Source organism: Astyanax mexicanus, chromosome 8 (genome assembly GCF_023375975.1).
Source record: "Astyanax mexicanus isolate ESR-SI-001 chromosome 8, AstMex3_surface, whole genome shotgun sequence".
Classification (NCBI taxonomy): domain Eukaryota; kingdom Metazoa; phylum Chordata; class Actinopteri; order Characiformes; family Acestrorhamphidae; genus Astyanax; species Astyanax mexicanus.
In genome coordinates this window covers 24,748,157-24,773,434 of record NC_064415.1, presented here as the reverse complement: position 1 = coordinate 24,773,434, position 25,278 = coordinate 24,748,157, and the positions used below count along the sequence as shown (strand labels likewise).

Here is a 25,278-nt window from a genome sequence, read left to right as displayed (position 1 = left end):
AATTTCCAAGCTGCATCAAGGGCCAAATGAGCAGCGTTCATATTTTTATATGGCCCTATTATGGGAGTGTACTTAGTGTGTATTCTTAGTTAATTTATGTTCATTAATCTCAAACACATCTGAATTATCTGCAATACATAATATACACTAGTTTTAACCTGGATGCACTGAAATACAAGTTCATCGTCAAAGTTGTTTTTCAAGTTGATTTAAAATGTCATAGCCTACACAAACATACTTTTTCACGGAACCCCCTGTCACCTCAGACTCCGGACCTTGAGAACCTAATACACAAAAGTGATTAATGAAGTGAATACTCAGGATAATTTTTATTATTATTATATATTAAGTTATTTTATTAAAAATAACCTTCTGTACATTAATTCGGCTTATGACTAAAATATTGCTTTCATTAGGCCAACACAATAATAAATAAATAAACATGCGTTTTAAATTAGATGAAACCAAACATAATATAAGTAATACACAAATCATTGTGAATATGTAGACTGATATATGTGATCAGGTGTAAATTATATGTCTAAAAAATGTTGTTTTTTATGTCACAAGAGGGCGAAAGAGCACACTAAAGGGCAAACGATGAAATACATACAGTAATCATTTTGATTTGGTCTATTATAACTTAAGGTAAGAGGCTATTTTTTTTTTTTTTTCATGTCTGAAATGGGATGGAAGAAAATGTGCACGACTTGGAGTTGCAGAAGTTAGATTGGGGTTACAGTCAGTGTTACAGAACTGTGTACAGAACCCCCCCTTCTTAACCCCTCCCAGCACAGATCTTTCTGGTGAGGGAGAAAACTCAGATATAAATATAAAGTTCAGCCGTGATATGTGAGGAGCCCAGCCGAGCACAGCACAGAGACCCGGCCACTCGGAGGGACAGTGCCGCTGTGCACACCGTGCTGCGGGCGCAGAAGGCTTGTTAGCCAGCTAGCTTCAGCACGGGTCCAGCACGGAGCCTCACTGTCACTAACACCGACTTACCGGGTCTCCGCGCTCGCCGTGAACCTGATCCTAGAGTGAATTTGCGTGTATTGTAAAGTAAGACGTTTTCTTAGATACAGAACATATAATATAAAGTTAGGGAGGATAAACTAGTTTGTAGGGGCGGGGTGGAGAGTGGGAGGGGGCACGGAACGTCTCCTGACAGAAAACAGCTGATAGCGCTGACAGGAACTTTTGTGATACGTTTCTAATCAGTCATAATCATTCGCTGTTGTTACTTACCATACTCCGGATATTTTCTTTTTAATGCCAGTTCCACCATCTTTTTCCCTCTGGATTGGGCCATCGTAACAAGAAAGTGCAGTTTCACAGAGTAAAATTGCAGCGTCAAAAGAGTCCCGCGCTGTGTTCTCTATGGCAACAGTAACATCGCTGTGGCAACAGCGTAATTATTACGTGAAGTGATACAACAAAGAATGACAGTAACTGTCACGCTACAAGGCAAGAATACAGTAATGGCGCTTACTGCCTTTTTGCTTTGCTTTACTAGTAGTTTTTGTAGTTACTGTACAAACACCCACCAATTTTCTCCAAAACGACACACATTTGAGATGAGATATTTTGTTACATGACAAATAATGCTTTGAATGTTACAAAAAACACAATAACTCATTTTCGCCAAAAAATGCAGTTACTGCCTTTTTGCTTTGTAGGGCAGTATAAATTGTGTGGATTTTTATTGATGTGATCTGGACATGGACATCTCAACATGTTGGATTTTTTTGTGATTATTTACCAAGTTTGGCCATGAGCTCATTCTATTTACAGAGCCTGGTGATACAGTAGCACTTTTATTTAGTCTTGTAAACAAGGCATCACTGCTGTTCAAAAGGTAGATTACTTTTAATTTATTTCAAAATATGGAATTAAATCTCATAACTAGCTCTCATTTTCTTACACCTCCCTTCTCTCTGCATTTATCTCTCACTCTCTCTGTCTCTGATCACTTTTAACAGTCTTAAGCTTCTTTAGCCTCTATATTTTATTTACACTAGTATTTATACAGGTTCTGTTTATACTGTTATTGTCAGTCCCTTTTTATTCCCCCCATCATACTTTTTTTTACGCTAGGAGGGGGTGGAAAAGTTAGAATATCGCATCGCCAAAATTCGGAAAAACTGGATGGAAAAGGGTTTTTCGCATAAAAAATGACGTATCACCTGTGGTATATGGTGCGCCGCGTTATTGCGCTGTGCTATTTCTCGCGCCTCCGTCGCGTCCGGTAATGCAATGTACCGGTTCATTAGTTTTATTCGTATTGCTTGGCATACAGCGTACACACAACGATGGACTGTTGTTACGCTTACACCAAATGTTTCACCCACTACTCTGTACTCAGCACAGGTGGCCAGCTTGTATATGGCGATGGCGATTCTCTTATCAGTTGGCACAGGTGGGCGATGACTGGAAATACGTGGCCCTACATATGGTCCAATCATGACGCACAGCTTTTCAAACGTTGTTTTGGACATTCTAAAATGCCGAATCCAAAGCTGATCAGAAAAATGGCTCTGAACGATGTTCTCCCAGAACAGTTTGTTTCGTTTGCGCTCCCAGGTATACGGTGGCTGTCGCCGTGGTCGCGCCGAGATTTCCGCCCTTAATAACGTTTCCAGTGCTCGTCCTGCCCGGCGTCTTTGAACAGCAAACACCATCACCATGTAGAGATGGCAAATGGACACGAAAATAATTCTGCACAGAGCAAAAACAGAATCAAACCTCCCCATGCTTGTTTGGCGTCCTCTCCTGTAGTGAATGGAAACACTGCTTAATTCGCATTTTTTTCTGCCGAAATTTGGAAATTGCGCATTCTTTTTTCGAAAGGTTTGGATGGAAACCTGCCTTTTGTCACACACTCTTTCACACTCACACCCTGTTGATAAAAATTGGTCTTTAAAATAAAATAAGAAAATGCTGTCATAAAGATATACTGTAATGTCTTACACATAGTAAACATATATTTTATGGAAAAAATTCCTGAAACTGCAACTGACAGTATTTTATCTGATTTTTATGTAATTTTATCTAATCTATCTATCTAATTTTGTTAAAAAGCATCATTCTAAAAATCACCATTTTATTTCAAGTAAAATAAGAGTCAGATGTCCACATATTGACTTTTCACATTATAGTTTATTACAGGGTTTTATAAAATTGCCAAGTACATTTAAGAATCATTGTAACAAAAAAAAAGGAAAGGGAGGAAGAAAAACATTCATATTTGAACTAAGTGAAATGTGGATTTGTAAAAAGACATAAAATTATGTACAGACAAACTCAACAATCAACAGAGAACAGAACATGTAGTCGCATGGCACTCAATATAAACATACCTCACAAGTGCTTCTGTGTTTATTAAAACTAAATGCAATGATGATAATATTGATAAAAGATAAAAAATAATTACAATAACATAAAACCATATTAACATTTTAAACACTGTTTACAATATAACTGCCATATTCATATTCTAAATATAACAATATTTACCAACAAACTTTATTTATACTAGAACTCTATTCTGAAATATAACAAAAATAGCACTTCAAATAATATTTTATTACAATAATATTAATAGTAATAATAATATTAGGATATTAGACGATGCAAATAGGCGTTTACCCATGGCTTTCTAAAACGAGTGTAATTCCGAAGCCTCTTTGCGCACACAATCATCACGATTTTGCTTTACGGCCGGCAAACTTCACTTTTTGTGGACTACTGTAGCAATCTACTCTCTGTTAGAAGCAGCAGACTTCAGCTCGACTCGTCCGTTTATTAATAAGAGAAAGATCAGTGGCATGGTTTATCAAAATAAAAGTCCTTCGAATGATGTGTGGAAGTGAGAGGGTTGAGAAAGGTCCTCCGTGAGGCTTCCACCAAGGTCCTAGTGGCCCTCCTGTTAAATCCCACTGCACCTCGCTGGCTTTAATAGTTCCTGTGAAGTGGCTTTGAAGAGTTGAAAGATAGTATGAAAGAGATTGACTGATGATTGGTACTCATCACCTCTGTTCATCAACCTTTTCCTTTCTTTTTTTTTGTCTTTCGCATTATAGTGTTGCAGAGTGGAGCAGCAGGAAAAAAGGACAGTCGTCCTCAACAGAGGGCAGATAGCGCTCTGCTCCGACAGAAGAATACAAAAGCAACTCTCAAGCAGCAAATTTGGTGACCAGCAACCTCCTCTCCGCCCTGTAGTGACTGAATTCGCTCTAGTCACTCTAGAATTATACACTTTGCAGTATGAATGACTTTCTACTTCCCAGTATAGCTTGTTTTTTTTTTTTTTTTTGAGAGTCTCTCTCACAAACACACACACACACACATATACAAACACACACACTCAATACAATGCAACCTGACACACTGACATCAACATCATTGCATCAAAAAAATGAAAAAAAAAAAAAGCACAGGTTGAGTATTTTCACCTTGTTCACTCTCTCACTCTCACACTCACTCAATGATAATGAAGAATTGTCTCTTATGTGCAGATATTATAGATAAAACATAGAATTGGGTTAGTCTTAAAGGTCCTTCTATACTACATACACACCTGAGTAATCACACCCTCCTTTCATTCGTTCTAGCTTAAACTGTTTCCTACACTCCTACTAGCCTGAATGATAATCCACGCCTTCCCCCTAAATATGTACACTCACATATACACACACATACATACATACATACATGCATACATAGGCAATGTAACATACACACAAACACACACATGCACACTAACCCTGAAAAATACCCCTGTACTGAATCTCATTCGCAGGCCGTAATAATAATAATAAGAATGACTCTTCCCGTCCTTCCTCAGAATCGGCCACTTTACTGTGAACGCGCGTTTTGGCCATACCCTGTGACGTCTGCTTATCTGAACACAAATAACACGACCATCCTTCTCTCCGATACAGAACCTCCCAGTCCTCCTAACCTTCTACGAACATTCAGAAACAGCTTCTTTCATCTTGTGCACTCATCTTATCTCGAAGCATCTGCGTATGATGTAACCTGTAACACGTAACACACATAGTTGTTTCTCCGTTTTTCCTTTTTGTCGATGCTTTGTTTCTGTTGTTTGTTTTTTTTTGCTTACGTTTTTTTACATTTTCTTAGAAAAAAGATAGACTGTACATTTTTGGCAGATCAAAGTGACATCTTGAAAATTACAAAGAAGAAAAGAGAGTCTCTCTTGACTGACTGACAGCTTGCCGCTTGAGAGGGGCAAATTTTTCAACAGTAACAGTGTCTTTCTCTCTCTCTCAATCTCTCTCTCTCTCTCTCTTTCTCTCTTTCTCAACAGGCCCCGCCCACTTTCCACTTTCTCATCCACTACCTCTTTACAGCCCCCGTCAGTCCAGCCAGTTACACGGTGGCGCCCAGCAACTCCTCTGTCTTGGCCATGATCTGGTTCTGGTTGGAGTCCAGGCCGAAGAACTTGACGCGCAGGCCATCGGTGGGATGGACCACGGGCACGGACACCATGCGGGAGAACGTCCGGCTGGCCAGCTCGAAGCGGCTCCCCCCGGCCAGCTCCACAGCCAGCAGCTTCAGAAAGAGGGTGGCCAGCTGCTTGCCCAGGCAGGAGCGGACCCCGCCCCCGAAGGGCAGGTAGTGGAAGCGGCCTTCGCGGTCCTCGCCACGTTCTGCGCTGAAGCGGTCGGGGTCGAAGGCCTGGACGTCCTTGAAGACAGCCGAGGTGTCGTGAGTGTCGCGGATGCTGTACATGACGCTCCAGCCTTTGGGAATCTGCACACCCTGTGTAAAGAGCGAGTGATGATTAGAAAATATAGCGAATTAAACAAGAAGATCAGAAGAAACTTAATCTAAATTCTAGATTCGAATAGTCTACTCTACTGCTGCATGACTTCTCTGCTACTTACATCCAGCTCAAAGGTCTGCATGGCGATGCGGTATCCTCCAGACACAGGCGCGTAGAGGCGGAGGACTTCTTTGATGACACAGTCCAGGTATTTTAGGTTGTAGATGCTGTCCAGACGCAGCTCTCCCTGGCACAGGCAGCCGTCGTGGAGCAGGCCGCAGTTGCGCAGCTCCTCGCGCATCTTCTCCAGCACAGCTGGGTGCTTCAACAGCTGCATTACCAGAGAGGTGCTGGCGCTGGCTGTGGTGGCGAAGGCAGCGAAGATCAGCTCAATGGTGGACTCCTACAGAGAAGAGTGAATAAACATTGGGGAACGATTAATAATGCACAACCTTCACATAGACTTCCATTGACCTGCTTTCAACAGTTGCAGACTTCTGTTCTGCACTTTTCCACTTTTCAGGAAATCCTTGAAACTATCAGTCTGAATCAATATCATTCTGATTCACAAAAAGAACGAGGGATATTTCCTGTGGTTGCACTTGAAGCCTCGATTAAATGCAACCTAGGAAGTATAATTGCGAACTATGAATTACATTAGGCACAGAACTGTTCATTGTTTAGTTATGAGAGAAAGATCTGCGTGGGTATGAATCTGTCCTTCCCCAGCTAATAGTTTCGGTTCCTTTTTGGTGTTCTGGAACAATTTCTGAATGTTACAGTTAACATTCTTAGAACCTTCAAACTGTCAAGTTTTCTGGATGTTCTTAGACAATTTTATTGACCATTTTATTTTAATGTTGCTGCAACGTCACTTGTTTTCATTGTTCAATGATTAGTTTGGGGAAAGTTGCTTTTACCATTTGCATAATGTTATGTAAGATTATGTAAGAAACATTCTAATCACATTGTGATGCAAACCATTATTACTTCACACATTTTCATAAAGTTCCTGGAGCTATATTTCCATAACTTTACAGGCTAGACTTCTTGGAGCCTTTTCAAAATGTTACTAAAAGTCCTTATAACGTTCTCTGTTATCTGGCTACTCGCTAATCTATTTTTTACTGCACTTTACTGAAAAGATATTGATGTGTGGACCTGTTAGACTGGGTATGTTTTTAAATCCAGCTGCAGTATTGCTAAATCCTTCTCTTTTCTATACTGGAAATATAAAGGCTCTGGATCTTACAGCACAAAGTTCACACAGATATGGAACCAATCAGACGATCCCTTTTATATTAAGCCCTCCCACTGGAACTCCTGTTTCTGAGACTCCAAGTATTGTTAGCTAGCTAACTGTGTTGAGAAGACTGGGCTAAGCGCTTCATCCTGAACTTTGTTGGTGGGAAAAAGCCATAAGAATGGTTACCCAACCTTTTCATAGACTTTGTATGAGAGGCCAAAGATTTGTTTGTGGTTTTTTAAACCTCATGTGGCCCACACTTACTTCAGTAATCAGTAAGCACTCATACTAGCTACGCATGACGCAAATACATGGTTCAGGGGGTGAGCGAAAAAAAAGTCCAATTGGGGTGAATGTGATGCCTTCTGTGATTCCTGGTTTTCCTGAGCTTTGAGCTGCCTTCCATTGGTTTCAGTGAAGGAGAATGGGGTCTCTCTCTCTCCTCCACTCTTGCTCTGAGGCTTGGCAGCCACTTTTTAGAGGTCAGGTTTTTGCTTTCATTTGTTTTAATGGCATGCCAGTGAGCTGGTGCCGACAGGCCTGAGGGAACCACCCGTCTGCCTCTGTCTGAACACAGTGTAGAGTGTCTCTCCAGAAAAGAGAACCCGCTCAGCAACAACCTCAGAAACAGAACGGGTGGAAAGTGCTTGTTGTCTATCAAGTGTGTCTAAACCAGTTTCCATCACCTCCAGTGTGATGTGAGAGTGAAGGTTGGAGGAGCTTTCTTAGCTTTTTGGCTACTATGGGTCAAAAACAGAGAACGAAGGTGACAAAAAGAGCTAGGTTGTCCTCTACACACTCTAAGAAATATAAGTACAGATTTGTACTTAAAAGAGTACAAAGCTTGTCGCTGGGGCTGTACCTTATATTGAGGCACAAAAAAGTACCTTTCAGTGAAAGTCCTTTTTTGTACCCATGGTTTTTGTGGCAGTAAAGATCATAAAGATTATAAACATTATCATCAACTAAATATGGCTCAAAAACTTGATGATACAAAATTGTCTGGCTTTCAAATAAAAAATGTGCAATTTAAATATATACTGTTCATTAGTGCAGTGATGCAGAATACTGAATGTACCCTTAGGCTGGTTAAATGGTACAAATTTGTACTTATTGCTGTTAGAAATGACTTTGTACTTCAGAGGGAACAAATCAGACCCTGTAAAGACCAGTATTGTACCTTTGAGGGTACAATTATAAAGAATGTACCTTCGAGTACAAAAAAGTACTCATATCGTACCTCTGTTTTTTAGAGTGCAGACCAAGAAATGGTCCATTTTTTTGTCCTGGAACTCTAAAGACCAGGAATCTTGAGGTAAAAAGTTGATGCATATATTGGAGCAGTCAGGAGATCTCTATGATCTCCACCATTTCTTGTCCTGTAACTCTAAAGACCGGCAATCTTGAGGTAGAAAGTTGACGCATATGTTGAGCCAGTCAGATCTCTATGACTTTAATTCCTCACACTGAAGACCCAATTTGCAACCGTTCTGTCCCAAATCATGTTTTAATCAAGGAAGTAGAAGGTCCCTTGTTGTTTTGGCTTCTTTATAGCATCAAACAAGAATAATTGGATGCAAAAGTCTTAGAAAATAATCCCCAAACAGTAGATCACTCACCATTCTATTCATACAGATTGAATTACCTTCAATTATTCTAAAAATCTTTCCAGCTCTATTCCAACAACTCTTCAGTCTTCTGTCTCAATCCTTGCATCTTCATGCACAGTCACTCCACACTGCCCAATAATACAGTGACTAAACAATGCACTTCAAACAAGAAGCTTAGACACTGTGTGCTCCATGTAAAATAGAGGATTAATAAACACTAGAACAAACCTTAAGCTCCTGCATACTGAGCTCTGTCCCATTCTCCTTGGCACTCTCCAGCAGCACATCCAGAGCGTCTGAGTAGTCTTTTCCCTGTGTACACAGCGGTTTCTCCCTGATGGCTTTTTCTATGGCCTTCTGGAGGGTGTCCCTTGCACGAATGCCCTGTAAAACACCAATATTTGCAACTATGTTAGTCCAGGAAGAGATAAAGTGCAGTAAATATTTCAACCTGTCTAAATGCAACGCTGGATTTTGCCATATTCTTCAAAAATAATGGTAGCAAAAGGGTTATTCAGAGCAATACTTTGTGCAATTGTAATTTTTAGAACCCAGAAAAGCTTGTTAACTGTAAAAAGTAAAATTCACGAAAGTTGAATGACTACTTTCATCAAGTTGATTGGGAAAAAAAGCCTTAACAAAAAAGATTTTTTCTCAGAACCTATTGGTTTATGAATAAAGCTAGCAGCTGCATTCTCTTACCTTCCTGTAGCCACTGAAGGGCAGGTCAATGGGCAGTGAGAAAACGTTATCCACAAACTCCTGGAAGGTGTGGAAAAGGAAGCGCATCTCTTCCTCAGACACACGGAAGCCCAGGAGAACACGGATGGCCATCTGGAAGGACAGGCGCTGGGATTCACGGTACACGTTGATGGGCTCCGGGTTGGAGCTCCACACCCTCAGCGTCTCCTGGATCACCTGCTGGATCTTCGGCAGGTAGCTCTCCAGCGCCTCGTGGCTGAAGACCTTGGCAAAGATCTGTTCAGAAAGAAAAGAGGGATTTAGCATTACAGACAAGCCCATCAGGTCTACTCTTAAAACACATAAGAACTGAACTATTTTACTTTTTTTCATGTAGCTACTAAACAATAGGCTTTCAACAGGATGGGAGGCTTCAATTCTGGTTTAGACTCCAACATAGTTGATGGATGATTTTACTTGTTGAAGTCAATGTCCCCAATCAGCAAATGCAATCTAAGACCAGAATGGAGATCCTTTCTTTAGAATATGGATGTCTGAGGGGTTTAACACTCTGAACCTTAGATAAGTATACAGTTATTAGTCTCAATGTAAAGCATTTGATAGTTTTGTTTAGTTAGACATATTTTGTTGTGTCGCATGGGGTTCAGTTCATCAGACTGATGAAACTGGTGCTAATTGTGCTTAGCACTGGTGCTTAATCTTCATATCATTCAACATGTTTAGAAATAAATGTAAGTTTCTGTAGGTTTTCTAGAGCCAAAATATACATACTAAAATATACTAAAATGTGCAAGATGAACAAGATATACAACAGGGGTCGGCAATTGGTGGCCCAAGGGCCAGATGTGGCCCGCAAGCATGAATCATCTGGCCCGTGAGATTGTTCATATAATAAACTATAGTGAACGATAATGAAAGAATTGAAAATTAAAATGCTTCTCTGGTGAGCTTTTGTTTACCTTTGGTGTCTGGTGTTTTTGTTTATTTTCTGTTTCTCTGCCTCGCTTGGCGTGACTTTAGTTTCACTATCTCCTTATAAGGGCATTTTTTTTTCTCCCAGCTGTGTCCCAATTCACTAGCTGGGGCAGCGGTAGTGTATTGGACCACAACCCTTACGACAAGGGTTCGATCATGCATGAGGAGCGATGTGTTTATTTATTTATTTTTTTTTTTCATTTTTACCTTTTTCTTGGGTTTATCTGCTTTGAGAACAACTTTTCTCCAATTGGGTTCCACAACCCTCTGGGCTGGAGAGCTACTAGTCCATTGCACTTCATTTTCCAAAACAGACTTAATTGCCGATCCCTGATGTACAAGATGTAAGGGCGTATGACTGTGTGTCCCTCAGTCAGCAACACTCATAGGCTTGTAGGCTTCAGTGTGAGAAACTTCGATCTGCAGGTAGAACTTGGCACTGAGCAGCATGCGGTTGGTGTTCTTCTCCGAGTACTCTCTGGCCTTGATTGACGGTTCTTTAAACTATAAACACACCTAAGCAAAGCAACCAAAAGATCCCAGCATTTCAGAGCGGTTCTGCATTAAGCACCCTCTACAAGTCTGAAATAACAAATATATGAGTATTTTGATATATGAATGTGTCTGAAAGCACTTTGGCAATGCATGTGAACGCAGGTGTTAGGGTCGCTCTTTTTTCAAAAAACTAAAAACTACACATCCCACAATTCCACAATTCCACTGACCCTCGAAACCAAGAGCAAGTGTGGTTGTGTGTGAGGCTATGCTCTGCTCAACAGAAATATCAAGAGAAATGTCATCTAAATATTATCCCGAAGCCACAAGTCAGCAGCTATATTCCAGGTTTATTTTCCTTCAAGCAGGGAACATGGAACATTCTCATTAATTCACAAGTCTCCACTATTTTTGACCTCTTCGCTTTTAATCACCCCCCCCCCCCCCCACCTCCCCCACCTATCCGTCTCTCTATTATAGTAGAGCTGGATAGAGCGAGTTTCCTTGTCCATCAGCAAAGAGAGAGAGAGAGAGAGAGGGAGAGCAGGGAAGGTAAGATTTTCCTGGCCACGGCAGCGCATTTCTAATGTGCTTCAGTCGCGCGGGTTTGTTTGGTGAAATAACATCCATGTTCCCCCTTAAAAGCTCCGGCTCCACGACTAACAATAGCACTTTTTATATGCCATCTCACCCCAAATACCTTGGCTCCACGCTGCTTTTCCAGCGTTGTAAAGATGACGGGGGCGGAGCCAGTGACAAACTCACGGGTCCTCCCTCTGTCTCTCACTCTCGTACTTTCTCTCTTTCTCTTGCTGTCTCTACCCATCCTTGCTTTTCTCTCGCCGTCCCCTCTCTCTGTTCTGTCTACCAACACTGCAGATCTATGGGTCATGCAATGATAGTATATATGTATATACAGCTCTGGAAAAAAATAAGAGAGCACTTAAAAAGGATAAGTTTCTTTGATTTTACCAAATTGAAAACCTCTGGAATTTAATCAAAGAGGAAGATCGATGATCACAAGCCATCAAACCAAGCTGAACTACTTGAAATCTTGCACCAGGAGTGGCGTAAAGTTATCCAAAAGCAGTGTGTAAGACTGGTGGAGGAGAATATGCCAAGATGCATGAAAACTGTGATTAAAAATCAGGTTTATTCCACCAAATATTGATTTCTGAACTAAAACTTTAAGAATGTGTATGTATTTGAGGTCTGAAAGATCTGCATCTTTTTTTTGTTATTTCAGCCATTTCTCATGTTCTGCAAATAAATGCTCCAAATGACAACATTTTTATTTGGAATTTGGGAGAAATGTTGTCTGTAGTTTATAGAATTAAACAACAATATTTATTTTACTCAAACCTGTACCTATAAATAGCAAAATCAGAGAAACTGATTCAGAAACTGAAGTAGTCTCTCAATTTTTTTCCAGAGCTGTATATATAGTTACAAGTTTGAGCACACCCTAAATGCAGTGTTTTATCATTATTTAAAAAAAAACATGTTCTGCATTGTAGATTAATACTAAAGTCAACCAAACTGTGAGAAAAAAAAACAGCATTTCTTGCTTAAATGACAAATTTGCACATCTTGGCTTGCACATTCATTTTCTCAGGTAGAGTTGGTATACAGTGAATTTGTATGTATGTATGTAAGTAAAGTTTTAATCCGTATTATGAAAAAATAAGTACTTTAGGAAATGAAGATCAGTCAATCAAAAACATTTTAAGAACTTTGAGAGTATCCTTTAAGTGCAGTCACAAAGACCATCCAAAACATTATGATGAAACTTGCTCTCATCAGGATCCGCTCTCATATTTGTTTCAAATCCAGCACAGGGTTGCCAAGGGGGTTGGGTCTAGCCTTGCCAATCTATGTACAGTAGGATCTATGAGCTTTGAATAGACCATTAGATCATAGTGACAGTGCCTTAGTCTGCTGGACCACTTATAGCGATTTTCCACCAAAAGAACTTTGGTTCATGAATCATTTCCTTCTTTTCCACCAGTTTTAGTGGAACCCTTAAAACGTCACATCATACGTCTTTAACCGAGGATGTTGTACAGCGGTGGTGAACACGATTCGCACTGAAGAGCCTAGTATTCTTCAGTTCCTGCTGCTAACGAACATTCCTGGTTCTGGAACCTACTTTTGTTGGTGGAAACGTGGCACACAGCTCAACTTATAATGATGAACCTTATTGTAACCTTAGTTATGACTCAAGAAATCAAGTGTAAAAAAACTTTTTTTGCAGTTTAAAAATCTTAGAACCAAAAAAACAAACCAGGAATCTAACCACGTAACATTTTAAGGTGTTTTTAAGCTCTTGTCCTTATTGCAACTTTTTTTTTTTAGCTATACTGCCCATTAATATATAGTATAAGTATATATAGTATAAGGTCACATTCCAGTCACATCCACTACTCCATCCATTCAACTTCTACCAGCTGTGGTATCTGACAGAGACTGTAGCCTCACTGTTCTCACTGTTTTATTTCTCAGAGAAATGCTGTAAAAAAGCCATTTATCAAAGCCAAAGCTCGCTTAAATGATGTGTGTCTATGTGCACATGTATAGTAAAAACAGTTCCAAAACTTCCATTAGCTCCCGTTTAAGCTATGGGCTGTACACTAAAAAAAAGTCCACATATGTGATTCATTGCCATACAATAGCGCATTCCATGCTTATTCACGTATGGGTCAGCAGCAGTGCGCTGGAGGGCTTTCTGTTTTCCCCTGTGAAGAGTACAGTGTCTGCCGTCTGCTGCCGAGACGTCAGTCAAACACAGCTAACGCCAGGCCGGCCACATCATCCAGCGAGAAACTCCGTATATTACTGAAGAAAATACTTAGGCTGCTCCTCTGTCTTCTATATGAGAAAGAGGGATTTCTTGTATTCTCCCGTTAACTTAAAAGCACAGAAAGAAAGAGAGAGAGAGAGAGAGAGAGAGAGAGAGAGAGAGAGAGAGAGAGAGAAAGACACAGAGAGACCTTCTGAAACTCCCCTGCCTTAATAATTTCCATATGCCTTAAATTATATGAAACTGCTTGAAGCTGCTGGTTTGAGCAGAATGTAAGGGCTTCTTTCTTCTCTCTCTTTTCTCTCTCTCTCTCTCTCTCTCTCTCTCTCTCTCTCTTTTTCTCTCTTGCAGAACTAAAACACAATCCCTCATTCACAGGGACAAATCTGCTGGGAAGCAGGTGAGCTGTAGTATTAAAGCACTATGCCCTCTACTGGTCACTCCAGCAACTGCATCATTTGCAGACACAAAAAAAAAAAGAAAAAACTTCCATCCACTGATCCAACCAGTGTGGAAAAACTCATTTATCACTTCAGGTCTAAGGTGGTCTGGATGGTCCTTCCTCTTACCCAGATTGGCCTAAACAGCATGAAAAGTCTCCTGTGGTAAAGCTTCACAGCAGTTTCATGCGTTCCACAGTCACCTCCATCTTCCTCCGTCCCTCTCCCTACCTGCTTCTGTTTAGCGGAGAAAAGAACACTCTGGCACCCTCGCCGTAAAAACGTGCCAAAAGAACAACGAAAACAGGTGGAGGAGCTTGAGGTCTAGACGAGCACAGCAGACCGAGAGCAGCGGAGCGAGACAGACGGCGACAGAGAGACGTAAACACAGGAGAGAACTGTAAAGGGTCAATTTAAAGGCCATCTTTAGAACATTTCAGAGAGTGAACTGTATGGAACCGAGCTGTAACTCCAGCCCATCATCATCCCTTCTTAAACATGCTCTAAAAATAAAGGCATCCAGAAGAGTTCCTCAGAGTGATGATGTAGAAAAAGATGGGCTTTTTTTGGTTCCTTTAAGAAACGTACAATGGAAGGTTCTTCAAAGAACTGTTTCTGAACCTGAGATATGTGATGTGATGTTCATATAAACTATGTTCCGTTTCGCTTAGAAAGTACAGCAATAGTTAAAGTAGAGGAAAAGTTGAAAAGATGTATTTTTCAAGTGCTTAAAAGTATGTATATATAAGGACTTATTTCTTACATTTAGAATTGGTTGAAAGTAAAAGTCGTCTTTTTCATATGGTTGAATTGAATAGATGATTATGTAAGGCATAACAAACAGCATTAATGTTTTTTTTCAATGTCTTTATAATGACATAGTTCTGAGTGGGAAGGTTGTGTGTGCCATTTAAAAAATGTTGAAAGTTTGTAGAACAATAGTCGTAGAAATTATATTTAATTTTGGTTGATAGTAAAAGGTGAAAAGACGTGTTTTAAATGGTTGAAAAGACATTTATGTAAGGATTTACATCCCTAATACAGATTTGGTTGCAAGTGAACATTGAAAAGACGTCTTTTTTAATTATTGAAAAGTTGTTTATGTGAGGACTTATTTCCTACATACAGATTTGTTTGAAAGTGAACATTGAAAAGATGTCTTTTTTAAATGGTTGAAAAAAACATTTATGTGATGACTTATTTCCTACATACAGATTTGGTTGGGAGTGAACTTTGAAAAGACGCCTTTTTTAAATGGTTAAAAAGACGTTTATGTCAGGACTTATTTCTTTAATACAGATTATGTTAAAAGTTTGTCTGGAAGTGAAAGTGAACATTGAAAAGAGGTATTTTTTTAAATAGTTGAAAAAATGTTTATGTGAGGATTTATATCCTTTATACAGACTTGGTTGAAAGTGAACATTGAAAAGTCCTCCTCTTTAAAAGGTTGAAAAGACGTTTATGTGAGAATTTATTTTCTTCATACAGGTTTGATTAAAAGTTTTGCTGAAAGTAAAAGTGAACTTTGAAAAGACGTCTTTTGGAAATGGTTGAAAAGATGTCTTTTTTAGATGCTTGAAAAGACATTTATGAAAATTTATTTATTACATACATATTTGGTTGAAAGTGAACATTGAAAAGGCGTCCTCTTTAAAAGGTTGAAAAAAAGACGTTTATGTGAGGACTTATTTTCTTCATACAGGTTAGGTTAAAAGTTTAGCTGAAAGTAAAAGTGAACATTGAAAAGACGTCTTTTTTAAATGGTTAAAAAGACATCTTTTTGGATTTTTGAAAAACGTTTATGTGAGGATTAATTTACTACATACAGATTTGGTTAAAAGTTTAGCTGGAAGTAAAAGTGAACCTTGAAAAGACATATTTTTTAAATAGTTGAAAAGACCTCCTTTTTAGATGCTTGAAAATACGTTTATGTGGGGATTTATTTCCTTTATACAGATTTGGTTGCAAGTGAACATTGAAAAGACGTCTTTTTAAATGATTGAAAAGACGTTTATGTGATGACTTATTTCCTACATACAGATTTGTTTGAAAGTGAACATTGAAAAGACGCCTTTTTTAAATGGTTGAAAATACGTTTTGTGAGGATTTATTTCCTACACGCAGACTTGGTTGAAAGTGAACATTGAAAAGACATCATTTTTAAAAGGTTGAAAAGACGTTTATGTGATGACTTATTTCCTACATACAGATTTGGTTGAACGTTTGGCTGGAAGTGAAAGTGAACATTGAAAAGACGTATTTTTTTAAATAGTTGGAAAAATGTTTATGTGAGGACTTTTAACCAAATAAGAGGTAGTTTCAATTAACCACTCTGACCATTTTTTCATCTCTTTTTAACAGCATAAGGGCTGGATATGAAGGTTGTATTATAAATAATCTGCATTTTTCAGAGAACCAATATCTGTCCATATGTGAACTCATACTTGGGGCTGATTCAGCAATGCAGTGCTTCTTACACACGATCAGTTCAGTGTCCTTCACATGAGGGGGCATTCGGCCTCTCCTCCATCCAGGTCATGCCTGGGGCCCTGGATCCCTGAAGGCTTACGCTCACTGGAGGGATTGGGGTCTCGCCCCGGCCAGTGTTTGTGTTATTGTTGTGAATGTTGTTTTAGTGTTCAGGGCCCTGAGGCGGCACATGGCCCTCCTCATGTAGCTTTAGTGACGGATTAGCCTCCGGAGTTCAAGAGCTGAGTCTTATCACCACAAAATCCCACAACAGCCTCTGAGTGTGCTGAGGGGAAAGTTTCCATCACAGGTCAGGTCACTCAGCGGTGATAAGGCAGACGTTTACACCAGGAATATGTCCATCATGCTTTGCTTCTGAGGGGTAGCAGATTATCCAATATTGTCTGGCATTTGATTCATGGTTTTTAAGAGACTTGTGAACCTCTGAAATACAGCATAGAGTCAGGAACAGGCATTACTGAGTTATTTAAGCGAGTTAGTCTTTGTGTAGCTCATTTTGAGCCATTTTGAATCCCAGTCAATAATAGAAAAGGGGCCACAACAAAACTATCATTAACTAGATTTGGTAAATAGTTTAGACATTTAGACAATAGACAGGGTCGTGGCATACAGTGTTAATGGATGTTGGCTTTATTGAACGCAGAAGTGTTTCTGAGAATGGATGATGCCATTAACTGTGCCATATCAAAGGCTACACTTCCCTACAAAGTACAGCTATGTGGTAGTTATATCTTTGAAAGCGCCCACCTAGCTGATACCTAATACACTGACAATTAAATTACTTAGTTAGTTAGTTAGTTAGTTAGTTATCTAGTTTATTCCATCACCAACCAACAATGGCACATTGTAGGTTTATTTACTATATATGTAGCCCATTTGCCAGCCATATTTAACCCCAGACATCCATGAAAATGGGCCACAACAGAACTATCATTTACTAGCTTTGGTAAATAGTTGGTAAACAGACACAGCCATGACATTAATAGGGTAGTAGTGTACAGTATTAATGGGTGTTGGCCTTGTATTATAAGCAAAGTAGCATTTCTGGGAATGGCTGGTAAACTGTGCCATATCAGAGGCTACAGTCACCTACAGGGTACAAGCTATGAGGAAAATATATCTGATAAAGTACCCACCTAACTGGTACCTAATATACTGATAACCTAACTAGTTGGTAAGTGAGTTTATTACATCGCCAACCAACAATGTCACATTGAAGGTCTATCTATCTACTGTATTTGTAGCCCATTTGTCAGCCACATTTAATCCCAGTCATCAATGGAAAGGGGGCACAACAGAACTATCATTTATTAGATGGTAAATAGTTGGTAAACAGAAACAGCCATGACATTACCAAGGTAGTGGCATACAGTATTAATGGGTGTTGGTCTTATCTTACAGAATGCAGTAGCATTTCTTGGAATGTCTGGTTAACTGTGCCAAGAGTTAGAGCTGAAGAGTAGAGCTACCTAAAACACTAATACACTGACAATTCATTTCTTTCTTTCTTTCTTTCTTTATTTAGTTACTTTTTTGTTATACCACCAACCAAACGACACATTGTAGGTCTGTCTACTGTATACAGTATGTAGCCAATTTGTCAGCCACATTCAACCCTGTTCATCAGTGGAAAGAGGCCACAAAAGGATTATCATTTTCCACATTTGGTAAATAGTTTGGTGTGGATACAGCCATGATATTGACATGGTAGTGGCATACAGTATTAATGGGTGTTGGCCTTTTCTTACTGAGCATATCTGATAAAGTGGCCAGTGACTACCTTATACACTGACAACTCAATTAGTTAGTTAGTTCGTTAGTTAGTTAGCTAGATAGTTCCTTATATAGACCAACCAAATAACACATGGTATGCCTATCTACTGTATATGTAGCCTATTCGCCAACCACTTTTAACCCTGTTTATCAATTGATGGAAGTCAAGAAGCAATGGAAACAGAACCACCATTTACCAGATATTAGTTTGGTACTATTAGTATGGTGGCATAGAGTATTAGTGCATGTATACAACAATAGGGGCCTACGCTCCCCTACACAGTACAACTATGTGTTAGGTGTATCTAATAAAGCACCAATCTAACTGGTACCTAGTACACTGACAACTCAATTATTTAGTTCCCTGGTTATCAATGGAAAGAGTCACTAACATGAACTGCCATTAACCTGCTGGAAGGCTATAACTGTAATAAACAAAGTAAACTGTGCAGCAACAGGGGGCTTCACTTCTCTACAGAGTGCACCTATGTGGTAGGTGTATCTGATAAAGTGGCCAGTGACTACCTATTAAACCAACAACTCAATGTAAACATATAGATAAATGATATATGTCCTAACTGCACAGAGCACGAAGCTGCAGCTCGTCCGAAGTGGCCAGCAGAGGTCCACCCAGCCGCAGGCCTGCGTGCGGATAAAGCCGTCTTTGTGCGGCGGAGGCGAGCTGACTAATTAGTGGTCATTAGTGGGGCTCGCGTGAGGCCCCCGGGCCTGCAGGATTAAGCAGACTGATTACACCCCTCTGACCCCTCAATGGGACAGGTGTGTGTGGGGGGAAACCTGAGCCCCTGCGGGCCTGGATGGGACCAGACCAAAAGGCCCTATTTTGGGTCTGGACAATAGCAGCAGAGCGGAGGAGTTTTATCATTTATTATAATGTTCCTCTACGTCACTGATTAAAGATCGTTACGGTGCGAATGCAAGAGCCAGCTAATGAGAGAGGTGATATCTGCTCCCGAATCAAAACGAGACAAGACACAGAAAGAGTTGTGTTGTTACCTCTCTGTCTCCATCTGACCTCCTATCTCTCTCCTGTGCTTTCATTCTGTGTCCTGGAGATCCCTTTCTGCTCTCACCCTGCAGATAGATGGCTCTTATTTCTCACAGTGCTCTCTCTCTCTCTCTCTCTCTCTCTCTCTTGTCCATCAGAAGAAGACCTGATACTGGCAGTTATCACCTCAGTGTAGGTAAATAGAGATTTTCATTTATTCCATTTAACATTAAGGACAACATTATAATGATTCTAACTTTCCTGTTTTTTCTTTCTTTCTTGAAAAAAAAAAATCGGGATTGAGACACAGATGCGATCTGCTAGATTAGGCTGAAACCTTACTTTTGGTAAGATAAAGGTTTCAGAATCAGATGTTTATGGACAGAAAATTGTGGTTAAATAAGATTATAGTTGCTGCTGCCCTACTTGCATGCTTGCTCACTCAGGGTTGTAGATGGTGCGGTGAATGGATGTCAGTGTTTCTCGGTGCTCTCGTGTCTATGTTACCTTCTGGCACTTACATTTTTCTGAGTTACTGACAACTGCCAACCTGTCTGAAAGTCGAATCATCTGGATTTCTTGATATTTCACTTTAGACCAGATGTGCATTGTCCATCTGCTGCTGTCTGCCTACCCTTTGCCTCTTTTATTGGCTAAGTTGATGTTAACATGGACTATATTTGCTATTACTATTATTACCACCAATTATCATTATCATTACTTATATAATATTCTTAGCACCAGTACTACTGTAAGATAATATCAGAACACCTGAGCTTAAAGCTGATGTCTGTAAGTTTTGAGATTCGGAGGATTTGGGTTCCTCTCTGGTGAGAGTGAGTAATTGCACCGAGCGTGCGGAAGAAACATTTTAGAGCCTTTTGGAGCGGATGAATCCGAATCCAGGTTATGTTCAGTCAGAGAGAAAGAGAGCGCTCAGTCAGAGAATGCTGAGGGAAATGTCTTCAGAGGATGTAAAGAGTTTTTATATATATATACGGTTGTCAGATTTGTTAGTGTCAATGAATGAGCTACTAAGGTCTGAGTTTCCCCTTCTGAAGTCTCCACTGACCCACCAGCCACTCGCGTTCATTAAAACTGAGCCGGATCCTCTTTTAGAGGCTGTACGTGTGACGTAAGTATGTAAAGACGTGTTACGTTGCCAGAAGAACTCCCGTGACATCGACCCGACACCCTAGGTTTTAGAATAAATATATATTAGGCTTAGCAGGGATGCTTCTGCTTTTAGTTTAGAAACAAAATAATATGGGTTACCACTTTAACAACATTTAGTCTCATGTGTTTGTACAGTGTCTTTTTGTTTTTGTCGGTCATTTCGGTAGTTTTGACCAAAGGAGGATGGGCTCCCCTTGAGAGTCTGTTTTAAGCGTTATTGACATCTTTCTGTGAATGTATTTTGCAGCAACACCAGTTGTTAAAGATTGAATACAAATAACCTTACTTATTAAATGTCTGTGTGTGTGTCTGAGTGTGTGTACGAATGCCTAGAGTGTTCGTACCTTCCTCCTCTTGCGGTGGATGTCTCCGATGGAGTTGGCGAGGCTGTTGGGCCCCAACAGAGTGCTGGTGCTCTGGGGCCAGTCCACGCTCACCAGAGTGTGTTCCCCCATCAGCACCTTCCTCACATTCTCTGCTCCAGTCACCCTGATCAGCGGCCGTCCCAGCAGATGTGTCTTAAACACATTACCGTACTTCTGCCTACGAGAGGCATGGAACCCGGCACCCTTCACAAAAGAGAAAGATAAGGATAGAAGAAAAGGAGAGAAAGAGAAAAAAAGAATTGATCAGGACTAGCAGAACTGCTTAAGAAATTTAAAGGATCATTAAGGATTATATTTTGTGTAGTAACTTATAACGTAATTAGGATGTAGATATTAAAGAAAACACACTAAGTGTGTCCTTAAGCACAATTTTTTTTTTTGTTGTACCCTCTCCCATATTTCCACACCCTGGATTGCCAGGTATAGAAAGCAGCCTGAAAACAGTGTGCTGCTGCTGTGAGAACAAGCAAGCTGATTATTTTTTTCTGCTGAACAGGAAATCACTGAGCTTCAGTAAGGTTGCCATACTAACTATAGCTGGGTAATGTATCACCAACACTAGATTAGTAGAGACGGGCATTTTGAACACTGAAATGTATGTATATTTACTGATTAGTTACAGAGTAAAACTCGGCATTGCTTTTCCAATGTGTGTCAATCTGGCAACCTGTGTTAGCTTTGTGTCTAGGGCAGAAAAGCCTATCAAGTGTTTGGAAATTGAATTCCTGTAGCCATTTTAATGCTCACACTTATTCCTGATTGTTACTTTAAGCAATATCTTTATTTTGTTAAAATTTTGTTAAGAAGCTGCAGATTGAAAGGTGAATGGAACTAGCATTAATCATATGTATACATCGTATTTGCCTGGCTATAGGAAATAACTGGAGCGTTATTTAGAGTACATTTTTATGTTTATTTAATATTTACTGTTTGATGAAGTGAAATAAAAAAAATAATCTATATATGTGCATAGCTATGCATCATGCTAACAAGGCAAACATCAGCTCTCATGATATTTTGAACTAGCTAGCTAACTAACTAGCTAGTTATGCTAACGCCTCACAAGCAAATAGACATTTTTTCTTGGATACCATCCCTTGTTTCGTTTGCTTCTGGCAACTGGTTGCTAACAGTTGAAGCTGAGTATCAAACATGCAGTGAAATATGTTTTTAAGTAGGTTTCAAGCTTTACTATGTAAAGCTAGCCAGGCTTAAACTGTAGCAGTTGAGATCTACGCCCTTTACCCATGACACGATTAGGAAACGGTCAAAACAATTCAGAATTAAGCACATTTTGAGTATGCACTTAAAACTAATCCATAATCTTTAGGTTGAGTAAAGTAGCTTAATGCAGCGTATGAAGAATGACCCCAATAGACCCCAGTCTGCCTGTTTAAGAGCAGGCTTGGCGTTTTTTATGCTGTTTCTGAGATGCTACAGTACAGAGGAGACGTCAGCATTAACGGTCATTTAGAGAGAAGTGTGTTAAAGAATTATCCCATTATTATATTCATCCATTTGTTTTTGTTTTACAAGGGTGCAAAGGTTTAAAATGTACCAGATACCTCAAAATGTACAGAGACACATTACTCAAAACTAGTTTTACTGTTCAAAAAAGAAAACTTATACCCCACATTGATGAGGATAAGCATAAAAAAAAGCTCCCCACCACCTCCAGCATAGCCCATGCTAATAATTATAGCTCCGGAATAAAATGAGAGACCACTTAAAAAAAGATGGGTTTCTTTGACTTTACCAAACTGAAAACCTCTGGAATATAATCAAGAGGAAGAATTTTTGCATCAGGAGTGGCATAAAATAATCCAAAAGCAGTGTGTAAGACTGGTGGAGGAGAACATGCTGAGAAGCTTGAAAACTGTGATTGAAAACCAGGGTTATTCCACCAAATATTGATTCTCTTAAAACTCTTAAAACTTTATGAAATATGAACTTGTTTTCTTTGCATTATTTGAGGTCTGAAAGCTCTGCATCTTTTTTGGCATTTCAGCCGTTTCTCATTTCCTGCAAATAAATGCTCTAATTTTTTTAATGTATACTATATGTTTAACACTTTTTTCACAATTGCAATAAAACTTTTTATTCTTGTAAGACCAGAATGAATGAATGAATGAATGAATGAATGGAGCACATAGAGGAAGTAACTCAGAGGAGAACTTCATTGCACTAAACCAACCAGGCTAGAATAGTGATGCCTATCCAGAGTGTTATTGCTAATGATTAGCATGGGGCACGCCCGGAAGCGAATAATGGCAGCACAATTACAGCTTTCTTAGACTACTATCGTGACATAAAGCAGATCACTGTCCTGCACATAGTCTAAATCAAGCAACTTTTGGAAAACCTTTAGAAAGGTCTACAAAATGTAAAAAAAAAAAAATATATATATATATATATATATATATATTTCCCGCCTAAATCCTACATACACAATGTACACCAGAGATTACACCACATATGACATCCATGCTACACAAGGTCTTACAAACCCCTTACAAGCCACACTGGACTTTATCTAACGCTCCTATGAAGTATGGGTCTATGGAGGGGCTCTAAGTAGTTGAGTGTGTTGCCCTATGTAATACACAGTAATTGACTGCAGCCCTTGGGACCTCTGCAATGCACATAAAGACCCACTGTAACCTCACAGCTCCACATACCCACACACACACACTGATCCCACAGCAGGGAGCTTAGCTGGAACTGTTTGCTCCCTTTACCCCCTCCTCCCTCCCCAGGCCAAGATTTGTGACCTGTTTCTCATAGAATGCTACACGAGCTCAGGCACACAGACGCTTCTTTCGGGGGGATAATTTTAGCTGCATGGAGGACTTTTTCCTGTTTGTTTGGCTGTTTGAGAGGGCAGGCCTGAATACACTCCACCTCAGCACACTGGTGCCGTATGCATGTGTGTGTGTGTGTGTGTGTGTGTGTGTGTGCGTGTACGGCTCTTAGGCCTTGATTATACTAAAGAGATGTGACAAGTTCATCTGTCATCAGCAGGCTAATGATATGCTCAAAAGTATGCAGGATCCATGATGAATTTGACACATGCAACAACATAAGGTAGAGGCCTGCATGCTTCCAGTTACAACATTCCAATTTTTTTCCAGTGTGAAATTTAGATGCTGCATTTCCAAACTGTATTGTGCAAAATTTCAGCCTTAACTGTTGGATTCTAGTCATGTTTCCAGTCTGACTTAGATCTGCTTCTGGTCCACATTTACAGTCTATATATGATTCCAGGCTAAACTTTTTTTTTTCTTGCATGTTTTGTATGTTTCCAGTCTGAATTTTACATTTCGTGTATGAATTTTGCCTACTTTTTTTCTAAATGTCCATTCTTCATGATTCCAGTCTTAATTTTTGGCTGCTTTCATTGTGAACTTTAATGTTTCTAGTCTTAATCTAGTTTGCTTAGACTGAATTCTCAATCTTTATACCTGCAGTCTTGATGTAGCGTGTGTTGCATGTTTCCAGTATGAATTTCTAGATTTTAGTCTGAATTAATTCTGCTCTCAGTCTGAACATTCTGTTCTAATATTTCCAGTCTGAATTTTGCATATTTACAGTCTGAATTTTCAGACCTCGTATTTCATAATTTTGTCTGTTTCCATTTAGAGTTTTAAGCAGTCATGTTTCTAGTTTTAATCATTGGAGACCCTGCATCTTTATATGGTAACATTGCATCATTGCGTTTCTGTTTCTCTGCACTATAATACTTAAATTTTCAAATATTAATGCTTTGCCTCATATGGAGACACTATCTCTACCATCTAGTGGTCAAATGACAACATTACATTCAATTGTTTTAAAATAAGATGGCGGGAAACCCAGTCAAAAGTTTCTACAGCCAGTCCAAACAGAAACTGAAATGGGCCAGACAAAGATTCTCAATGAATTTACATTTGAAACTAGTTTATTTACTTACTGTAGAAAGCTAAACCTTTGGGACGAATTGGTCCTTCTGATCCCAAATAGCAATAGCAGGTAGCAAGGGTAATTTTTAAATGTTAAATAATCTAAAGATGCACACCAAGCAAACGTCTGGGTCTCAGGAGGTTAATTTTTTAGCTTACAGTCTGAATTCTTTTGTCTTCATACTTGCAGAGTGGATTCAGCATATGTTACAGTGTTTCCAATTTGAAAAGAGTCTGTATTTTAAATCTTCATGTTTTTACTTTAACTCAGCCTTACTTTACCTTTGAGCTTGTTGTATAGAGAATTTGCCAGCATGCTCTTATTCTCACTAATCTAATCGAGGACCCTGGCACATTGCTGGATGAACTCTGGAAACAATACTGTGTGGCCTCCAGTAACCAGCTGCTGCTGCAACACCCCTCCCCACCCTCCTCACCTCATTTACA

General features: G+C 39.5%; 1 protein-coding gene across 1 annotated transcript in view; it reads right to left on the bottom strand.

Moving 5' to 3' along the window:
• Positions 1-4,295: 4,295 nt before the first annotated feature.
• The window catches only part of LOC103033177 (cytochrome P450 26B1), a 34,358-nt gene continuing 13,375 nt past the window's right edge, over positions 4,296-25,278 (bottom strand). Inside the window, exons 2-6 of the mRNA XM_007248099.4 lie at positions 20,852-21,076; positions 9,350-9,625; positions 8,876-9,031; positions 5,913-6,194; positions 4,296-5,787 (exon numbers count right to left, since the gene is read on the bottom strand). Coding sequence (XP_007248161.1) covers positions 5,395-5,787; positions 5,913-6,194; positions 8,876-9,031; positions 9,350-9,625; positions 20,852-21,076 — 1,332 coding nt within the window. The 3' untranslated portion in view covers positions 4,296-5,394. The remainder of the gene's footprint in view (positions 5,788-5,912; positions 6,195-8,875; positions 9,032-9,349; positions 9,626-20,851; positions 21,077-25,278) is intronic.